The following is a 10,861-nucleotide window of genomic DNA, read 5'->3' as shown; positions in this document are numbered from 1 at the left end:
CACCTATTGAAAGATGTTCTTTATACCACATTCATCATCATCATCCAGGTGCCATATCCCCAAGGACGTCGGCAATCATGGCTCGCCATTCCTCTCTATTTCCGGCTTTCTGCAGCAACTGAGCTGCAGACATTCTTCTTCCAGTCATTCTCACCAATCCAGCCGTATATTTTTGTCTAGGTCTTCCTCTCGGTCTTCTTCCATTGATTTTACCAGTGAGAAAGAGATGCTCTAGTTCTTGTCTTCTTACTATGGGACCCACAAACTGCATTCGTCTACCTCTCACTGAGGCCTAAAGCTCTCTTTCAACGCCTACTCTCTCTAATACTTCTTCACTAGTTTTCCTTTCTGTCCATGATATTTTTAACATCCTTCTCCAAAACCACATTTCTGCAGCCTGTAACCTCTCCTCTTCTGCCTTCCTCAAGGTCAGAGTTTCACAGCCATACAACAATACAGACCAAACAAAACATTCCACAAACCTCCTCCTTAGATTCATAGATATTTTCGAGTTGGTGACTAATTTCTTGATCTTACCAAATGCATCTTTTGCCATGGATATTCTCTTCTTGATCTCTTTTTCGAATTTTCCATCACTTCCGACAGTGCATCCTAAATAATTATAAATATGGATTTGTTTAAGTGTTTCAGCATCAATTTTTATATCTATTCTTGGGGGTATTTCATCCATGTTGATTATCATAACTTCTGTTTTCTTAATATTTATTGACAGAGCTCTTTCTCTGCTTGATTGGTGTAGAGTACTGATTAAAGCTTGAAGTTTATCATGGGAGTCTGCAACAAGTGCTGTATCATCAGCATATCTGATATTATTAACAGTGACTCCTCCAACCTTAATTCCTTCTATATTTCTGAGATCTCTCATTATCATTTCTCTATATAAATTGAAGAGATCAGAAACACACAGTCCTGTCTTACACCTCTCTTGATATGCAGAGTCTCTGATTCCTCTTTTTCTACTTTCACTGATGCCTCTTGTTTCCAATATAAATTCTTTATCAATCTTAGATCTTTCCCATCGAAATCTATCTGTTCCAGTATCTTTATAAGGTCTATATGTCTAACCGATCAAAAGCCTTTTCATAGTCAACAAAACAAACATATAGATCCTTTTTCACTTCTATTGCTCTCTTCATCAACATTCTCAAAATAAAATTTGCATTTCTTGTCTTTTTATCTCTCATAAATCCACATTATTCATTGCCAATTTCTGGGAGTATCTTATTTCTTATTCTGTTCTAAACCATCCTTAATATTATTTTTGTGATCTGACTCATGATACCGATAGTCCGGTGTTTATTACACTCAAGTGTTCCTGGTATTTTTGGTATTGTGATAAATGCCGATTTATACATCTGTGTTGCAGGCTCTCCATCTTCATATATTCCTTCCGCTATTTCCATCAATATATCACTGATGTATTTTCCCAGAGCTACCAACATCTCTGCTACTTTCCATCATCACCTGTTGCTTTATCGCTTTTCATTTGTTTTAAAGATGCCTCTATCTCTGATCTAATTATACTTGGTCTTTCTCCGTTGTCATTCAAATCTAGATGTTCTAGTCTGTCTTCATCCAACAATTCTCCAATATATTCCGCCCATCTTTCCAATATTTCTTTTGACTCCATTACTATTGTTCCATCCGCTTTTTTGATACCAGTGCTGATGTTTCTCTTCTTTTTGAAAGTAATTTCTTTCACCTTATCATACTTTATCCGTTCATCCATTCTATCCAAACCTTCCACTTCCTCACAAATCTCATCCATCCATTTCTCCTTTGCCTTTGTGCATTCCCTCTTAATAGTTCTATCCAGACCTCTATATCTATTTTCATTTTTACCCTTTTGTTGCCTCCTTTCATCCATCATTATCAAGATATCCTCTGTCATCCTCTGTTTTGATTTAGGTATACTTTTCCTCAGATTCTTCAACTTCACCATCACTGTTGCTACAACTGGGTAGATTTTCACTCTGTCACCAGGGTATTTCCATGTCCAGAGATCCCTTGGGTGGGGCTTAAACCAGGTGTTTGAAATAATCTGTTCTCTCTCTAAGCACCAGTCTATAAATCTGTTTCCCATCTCATTTCTTCTACCTAATCCAAAAAATCCTACAATATCTGTGTTCTTCCCTGTCCTACCTTCGCATTGAGGTCACCAATAACCTCAATTACTTCATGCTCCTTGCACTGCTCTCTTGCCTGATTTAACTCCAGATAAAACTGATCAACATCCTCTTCATCATGTCCCGACGTAGGTGCATATACTTGTATTATGCATATATTGAATGGTGTGCCTTTTAAACGCGCCAACAAAATCCTGGCAGATAAAGCCCAATAGCCTATCAAACATGGTTTAATAGATTTGTCCAACATCACACCAACACCTCTCTCAGCACTTTGGCCTCCCAAGTACATAAAGGTTCATCCTGTTGAAGTTGGAGAACATCCCACACTTGGCCATCTAACTTCACTAAGCCCTAATACTTGTAGTTTCATTCTTTCCATTTCTCTCTCTCTACATTCATTTTACATCATATTAATTACTTAACACAGCAAAGGCCATCACAAGCAGCAAGTAGGAAATAAGAGCCACGTCTTGATAATTACAGCTGACAGCGACGTATTCATCTCCTGGTGGGAAAGAATGATCATCGGAAGCTGGGGTGTGTTGGTGATGATTGTTCTCGAAAGTTACAGCGGGAATCTCATGTCCCTGTTGGCTGTCCGTTACATTTCACAGCCCTATCAGTCCTTCAGAGCGGTCTTGGATGACCCCAAAATAAAAATGATGTGGGTGTCTGACACGGTATATGTCCAGTATTTTCAGGTAAGATTTTGGTCTTTTTTTCCAAAGTAATTGATGAGTGTTTTTTAACATTTCTTTTACGATTCATGTATAAATGGTATCAAAAGAAATGTGAGTTGGGTAATCTATCCAAAAGAATAAAAAGAATGAAATGGGTTTAAAATGGAAAAAGTAATATATTATATATATATATATATATATATATATATATATATTATATATATATATATATATATATAGAGAGAGAGAGAGAGGCAGAGAGAGAGAAGAAGTAGAGAGAGAGAGAGCTATATATATATATATATATTATATATAATATATATAGATATATATATATATATATATATATATATATATATATAATATATATATATATCTATATATATATATATCTATATAATATATATATCATATATATATATATATATATATATTATATATATAATATATATATATATATATATATTATATTTATATTATGTATATATATATATATATATATATATATATATATATATATAGATAGATATATATATGTATGTATGTATGTGGTGTGTGTGTGTGTGTGTGTGTGTGTGTATCAATGAAGAAATGATATAAAGACTTACTAAAAAGGGTCAATTTATTCCCGACGTTTCGTAATGGCTTCCTTACATTTTCGAGGGCTGTACAAAATAGATAATGTAAATTAGAAAAAGGCTATGAATTTAACATTTAAAAATAAGAGTTGCACAATGATTACATAGTAAAAATATCAAAAGGAAAAACTAAAATGACAACTTAAAAAAAACATAAAATAAAAAGAAAAAAATTAAAATATTATGATAAATTTCAAAAGATTCAAAAGTTAAGCAAAGCTGGACCAACTTATTCAGCGGCAATGTTAAAACTGGAGAAAACAATAAAAAAACTAAGAGAGGTAATATACATTGTGCCAGTAGAGGTTTGATTGTTCATCGAGGGGACGAGTCGTGTGGATCATTAACGATTTTATAATTGTAAATTCATGGCTGTTGGAAGCTCGCCCTAAAACTGAAAAGTCCTTATTTTCAATAAAGGTTACACATTTTAGAGTGATTTCTAATATAAGAAAGCTCTGGGTTTGCAATTTTGCTGCCTATCCTATAGCTTACTCCATGATGAGAACCTATGCGTTCTTTCAGAGGCCTCCTGGTGGATACAATATAAGTTCCTAAATTACATTTAAGACACATAGAAGCTACGCACACACCCAGAGGTACTATAAGGGCATAATCGATCTTTGAAATTAAGCAATGACCCAATAGTAACAGGATTAATAGCTATTAAGTGAACCTTAATAGCTCAAAACTTATTTGGGATATGTTGCGAAAAGGTTTTTCCTAAGAGCATTATATAATAAAAACAGAAACTTAGCATAAATATTCAATTTAGGAACATTATAATTTGTAGGTTTGAGGGAGAAGTACTTGCTTAGAAGCAGGCAAAGTATCTTAAAGACCAGTTCAGACGGGAAGCAGTTTTCTTTAAAATATTTGCATAAAAAGACGATCTCATCTTGGAATAGAAACCAATCGGAAGTTAGCGTTAGAACCTTGTCGAGGAGAGTAAAAACAATTAATTTTAATGTTAAAAGAACAGAAACCATAAAAATTTAACCGTAAGCCTGTAAGTGTTCTTTCCCTAAAAATTGTCGTGTTAAAATTATTATTTTGTCTTAAAACAAGGACGTCTAGAAGAGAAAGCTGATTTTCATTTTTTTTCCAGGGTAAACTTAACGTTGGAATATTGTACATTTATAAACTCTCATCAACATACCTTACATAAAAAAGGGGGTGGCAGGCTAATGGATAGTCATCTAAGAAGTGCTCCTCCAGGGACATAAAAATGTTGGCAAAAGTAGGACCTATAGGACTTCCCATCGCCATGCCATCAACCTGCTTGTACAACTTACAGTTGAAAATAAAGGCTTTGTCCAGCAATGTCAGGATTAAAAGTCTTAAAAAAGACGTACGGTTAAAACCACTAAGAATTGTGCCGGGTTCGGAAAAAACTTATTAAAAATTATATTTAGTTTCCTCCACGGGTACATTAATAAATAAGCATTCTACATCGAAGCTGGTCATGACCAGGTCTGAATCTTGCAACAAAATCTTTCCTTTAAATTGACTAGAACATTTAAAGCCTTAGGGTCAAATGTTTATAGTTTATGTTCTTTTAACTTTAAAATTAAATCTGTTTTTACTCTCCTCCACAGGGCTCTAACGTTAACTTTCGATTAGTTTCTTTTCCAAGATGAGACTGTCTTTTTATGCAAATATTTTAAAGAAAACTGCTTCCCTCTGAACTGGTCTTTAAGATGCTTTACTTGCTTCTAGGCAAGTACTTCTCCCTCAGACCTGCAGATTATAATGTTCCTGAATTGAATATTTATGCTGGGTTTCCGTTTTTATTTTATGATACTTTTAGAAAAAAAACATTTTCGCAACATATCCAAAACAAATTTTGAGCTATTAAGGTTCACTTGATACATATTAATCATGTTACCATTGGGTTATTATTTAAGTTCAAAGATCGTTTATGCCCTTATATGTCCTCCGGTTGTGTGTATAGCTATACTTGTCTTAAATGTAATTCAGGAACTTATATTGGATCCACCAGGAGGCTTCTGAAGGTAAGCATAGACTCATCGTGGAGTGAGCTATAGGACAGGCAGCAAAATTTCAAACCCAATGTTTTCTAATATTAGAAATCATTCTAGAATGTGTAAAATCTCGATTGGAAATAAGGACTTTTCAGTTTTAGGGCGAACTTCCAACAGCCATGAATTGACAATTCTCGAATCGTTAATGATCCACACGACTCGTTCCCTTGATGAACAGCCAAACCTCTGCTGGCACATTGTACCTCTCTTAGTTTTTTTAATGTTTTCTCCAGTCTTGACATTGCCACTGAATAGGTTGGTCAAGCTTTGCTCAGCTTTTGAATTTTTATATTATTTTGATATTCTAATTTTTTTTTTATTTATTCGGTTTTTTGTTTTTAAGTTTTCCTTTTAGTCGTTCGTTTTTATATTTTCAATTTGTAATCATTGTGCAGCTTTGATTTTAAAAAATAAAATTCATAGCCTTTTTCTAATTTACATTACTTATTATATATATATATATATATATATATATATATATATATATATATATATATATATATATATATATATATGTGTGTGTGTGTGTGTGTGTGTGCGTGTGTATATATATACGTACATATATATATATATATATATATATATATATATATATATATATATATATATATATATATATATTACCCACGCTTAAAAGGTAGTCAGTTGAATCATATAGAGCAACGAACTCGATTGGAATTTTCATTAGCAGCTGTTTGTTGTGGAGAAAGCTTCGAGACGTTAAACTGTAGCTCAGCGAATAGTTTGGGTGGAATGCCAACAGACTCTTGGGGTAATCCTCATGTGTGAGTTCATACGTTCGTCAGGGCGTGTGCAAAAGAACCTTCTAGAGGGAGTTAGTGCATTCGTACACGCGAACTTCGAAACCTATGAGAGGGCAATATAATGTGATGATCGGTGAGAAATGATTGATTAAAGCAAGTATACTTGCTTTAATAACATCCCGAGACAAATCAAGCCACTAGGTAATAAGGCTAGGTTCAAAAAGCTATGAACTATTAGAAACTTCCTGATTAGAAATTCACCTGGAAATGGAACAGGATGCATTTATAAGATTCCGTGTAAACAATGTAATAAAACTTACGTAGGACAAAGTAGAAAGACACTGGCAGTTCGATTAAAACAACACAAATATAATGTAAGAACTGGTAATATGTCAAATGCATTATTTGTACACATGAATAATAGTAATCAAGGTATTAACTGGACAGACTCAAAGGAAATTATTTTTTGCAAAGATTTAGTGAAAAGAAATTTAATAGATTCCTGTACAATTAAACAAGACTGTGACAATTTATTAAATATCAGCCTAGGTTTATACAAAGTTGATGAAATTTTAACGAAGGGTATTTTAAAACAAGTAGGCTATTAAGCATTAGGACTGTTCGGTAATTGCTAGCGTTGTTTGTCTTGTTAAAATCATTTGTCTTGCCACGAAGTCTTCTTGTGTCTGTATTTGTTTTCTTGGCACTTGTATCTGAACCCTGATGAGGTATAGATATATATGAAATTGCTTGGTTCAAGTCATTTATTTTCACCCTTCTCCTGGCTGTATGCATAAATGTTCATCACACGTCTACAATGATTTGTTGATATATATATATATATATATATATATATATATATATATATATATATATATATATAATTATCACATCACCGTATCACCGTGATCATATAAATCATTCGAGCTACAATGTCCTTTAATCTCTAATTCACTCTACCTCGGAATTGATATATTTCCATATATGTAAACCGAAGGGGAATTTTTTAGTTGATAATAATTTCGTCCCCTCATGGGGTCGCTAACGTCAATGTCGTCCTGATTTCGTCCCTGTCCGCTGGACGGTGGTTCGATCCCATGAGGGCACGAAATTATTATCAACTGAAAAATTCCCCTTCGGTTTACATATATGAAAATATATCAGTTTCGAGGTAGAGTGAATTAGATATTAAAGGACATTGTAGCTCGAATAATATATTTATGTATGTGTATGTGTGTGTATTCAAAGTATAATGATACACTATAATTAGAAAAATTAGACTTTATACCCTAAAGAAGCAAATCACTTTCATTACCTTTGCATATCAATTAAAATCATTCATTTCCCTTTCCTTTCAAATACCTTTATGATATGTATAGTCTTTGTTTTTTACGGTCATCCCTCACGGGATTGTATTAACCGGCCGTAAAGGTGGATACATATCGGTAAAACCTTTTGGGGTTAATATCTAGGAAAGATCCTAATGCAATGAACACCTATACTAAATTAAATCATCTCTAACCAGAGCGCAGAATCGGGTATCCTCCGCGAGATAGCTGAATCAGAGTCGCGGGGCAAAATCACCTACATCCAAGCCAAGGACTTCACGACAATGATGAACACAAAGGAGGACCATGTCTCAGTATTTCCCATCATATCAGCCAGGGTTTTTCTAACTGAGCGCTTTACAGATAACGGTTAGTTCAGTGAAGCAACAAATCCACAGTTATTTATTCGTACAAATATGTTTCAAAATAACCATCTCTGTTTAGTTTTATTTATGTACAAATCCATGGTTATGCATCCCTACAAATATATATTTAATAATAAAGCTCCTTTTTTAAGTTTTATTTTTGTACATATACATGTACATATAACTGTGGCCTTGTTTCTCCATTTTAAGACTCATGGTGGCACTATGAGTATTTTCTTTTTATTATTGGTTAGTTCAATGTAAAACTTACTAGAGAAATTTTATTGAGGTAAGCAAGAGTGGTCCAGATTATGCTTTGCCTGCGCCTTTACATAATCTATATGATGATAGCTGGTTTATCTCTTTTTCCCTGAAATAAATTCATATCATTATCCATTCACATATATTTTTTGATATTTAGTTCACTGTACCTCGTTGATAAAGTAGACCCAAGGGGAATTATAATTGGCAATATTTACCAATCGTTTACCGATGTTTATCAAGGTTTCTAAACCAAAGAATGGCTCGAATCTGCGGTGACAAAGCACTTAACAGTTATAATTCCCCTTGGGTGTACGTTATTCCCGTGGTATTGTTAGTAATTAAGGAATAAATCAAAAGAATTGTGCTAAAACCAACAATATAATACTCCGCAATTTTCAGGTGATTGCAGGTTTTACATATCGAAGGAAAGATACCTCCCATTCACTTTTACTCTCATCGTCCAGAAGAACAGTCCGCTACTTAATGGACTAAATTTTGGGTAAGGGCAACGGGATGGATTTTACTAAAGTAAAGTGCAGAAGTTGGAGAGGTAAGAAGTCTCTGGAAGGGTGAATGGAATTTCAGATTAAATAACAATACGATTAAGTGTTTTTTTTTTTAGTTATATTATTGGGTTGAAACTAATACCTATGAGGGGTAGATTGAGGTTCCATCCACTTCTTCCCTCTTCCTCCCCCCTCCCCCTGGCCTCCGCCTTCCCCCTTCCTTCCCCTCATAGCGTTGGAGAAAAGGATCCCGTCTTCCAGGCTCATTTTGATTCCTTCACTTTAGAAATTAAAAGTGGAATAATTGGCAAAGTTCAGTGTACTTTAATTGCTATTATAACTAAGTTTATTTTATTCCTTCGGTAAATTAATTCATCATCATTAGCTAAAATTATCCATCATGAAAATATCTTACTTGTTTTTTCCTTTTGCTGCACTAATTGTTAATTCAAGTAGTTAGTTATATATTATGATATTGCCTTTGATATCGAATATTGTTATGTTTAACATTCTAGTTGTCATCTATTATGGGTAATAGTGATAATTATTCAAAGTATCATTCAATTAATGTGTTAGATTTCACAATAAGCATAACTCAGAATTACTAAAGAATAACATAATTTTATTTTCGCGCCTTTTCTCTCCCAGCAACATGTGTTTTGTACTTGTGATATCGAACACCTTGTTTTACTTAACTGTCATCGCTAGCAATAAGAGAGTTGACAGATAGCCGTCCATTCACGTAAGATTTTGCCTCAGTCAAGAGAAGAGGAAGGTACTGTTCATTCGTGGTTATCGAACACCCTAAGGCTTTGTCCAAAGATTTTTCCATAAAGTCACGTAAGCTTTTTAGATTTACTGAAATAGAAGTAAAAGCGCATTGCAATTTCGTCATTTATTGCAGGGTTGCGGAGTATCTTGGTCCCAAAATGGTTATGAATAAATCCTCGGTCATTTTGTTTTCAAGTCACATAGAACCGGAAGTTCCAACATGTTTTGTTAAGGAAGTGACGTCATTTTCTTTCAAGAACATTCCATGACGTCATTTAAGAGTTTTGCTTCGACTGAAGATGGAATTCTTATTATTCAGAGACTGTGTACAGTGCTTGTAACATTAATTGTAATATATATCTCTCAATCTCTATTTACATATCACACATTTTTTTTTTTTACTTGTAAAGTAAAAGTAAAGATTCTGTACCGGCCATTCGTCAGTATTTGGTTAAGTTTCTTGCGGAATTGAGTTTTTGTAATTGATTGTGAAATCTGTACAGACGTTGCAATAGTGTATTTTTGTAGCAGGCCTACCCAGTGTTTGGTGAATTTTGAAGATGCAGCAAAAGCAAAAATTTTAGTTATAAGGTAAAGTGAATTTTGTATTTTGACCATGGTTAAATAAATTTTTCTAATGCTTGAATAGTTTGGGTATTCAAACTATTGATTCCGGTGTTAGGTTTTGCCATTTAAACTGTTAAATTTTTTATATATATTTCATTATGTTTTGTGTGTTTGCAATCTCTTAGATTATCACAATTTTTACCGTGGCAATTTAACATTACATACTTGATTTAATTTCACATTTTAACAATTGTGGTGATTTGATTTTCATTTACTTAGATTTTCCTTTAAAATCTTAAATATGTCTTAATAGTTTAAATTTTGCTTGATTAATCTAAAAATTCTGTTCCCAAATATGACATAAAAAAGTTGGCAAATATTGGCCCAAGCGGCGACCCCATAGCAACTCCATCGACCTGCGAATGGAGTCGTTGTATAAAAATAAACATGGAATCTTGCACAGCAAGTTCAAGAAGTTTTGCCAACTTTTTTATGCCATATTTGGAAACAGAATATTTAGACAATTGTCCTATTTCTTGTAAACCAATCTATTACAGAAGATATGTTGACGACACAATTGCACTTTTCACATCAATGGCAAATAGCTCAATTTTTGGAACATATCAACTTAAAACATCCCAACATTAAATTCACAATGGAGATAGAAAATGAAAACAAATTACCAATTCTGGACATCCTTTTCACTAGAGTCAATTCAGGGTTCACGACTGCAGCATATCGAAAAAAGACGTTCACTGGATTAGCTAATAACTTATATAGTAC

General features: G+C 33.5%; 1 protein-coding gene across 1 annotated transcript; it reads right to left on the bottom strand.

Moving 5' to 3' along the window:
• Positions 1 to 292: 292 nt before the first annotated feature.
• LOC135210398 (uncharacterized) lies at positions 293 to 1,463 on the bottom strand. Its single transcript, XM_064243302.1, has 2 exons — positions 1,365 to 1,463; positions 293 to 1,081 (listed from the first exon to the last, which is right to left on the bottom strand). Exons 1-2 carry the CDS (start codon positions 1,461 to 1,463, stop codon positions 293 to 295), a joined length of 888 nt encoding a protein of 295 aa, XP_064099372.1.
• Positions 1,464 to 10,861: the final 9,398 nt, after the last annotated feature.

The sequence above is a fragment of the Macrobrachium nipponense genome, chromosome 39 (assembly GCF_015104395.2).
Source record: "Macrobrachium nipponense isolate FS-2020 chromosome 39, ASM1510439v2, whole genome shotgun sequence".
Taxonomy (NCBI): Eukaryota; Metazoa; Arthropoda; class Malacostraca; order Decapoda; family Palaemonidae; genus Macrobrachium; species Macrobrachium nipponense.
The sequence above is the reverse complement of the archived record's forward strand: the minus strand, read 5'-3'. Positions and strand labels throughout refer to the sequence as shown.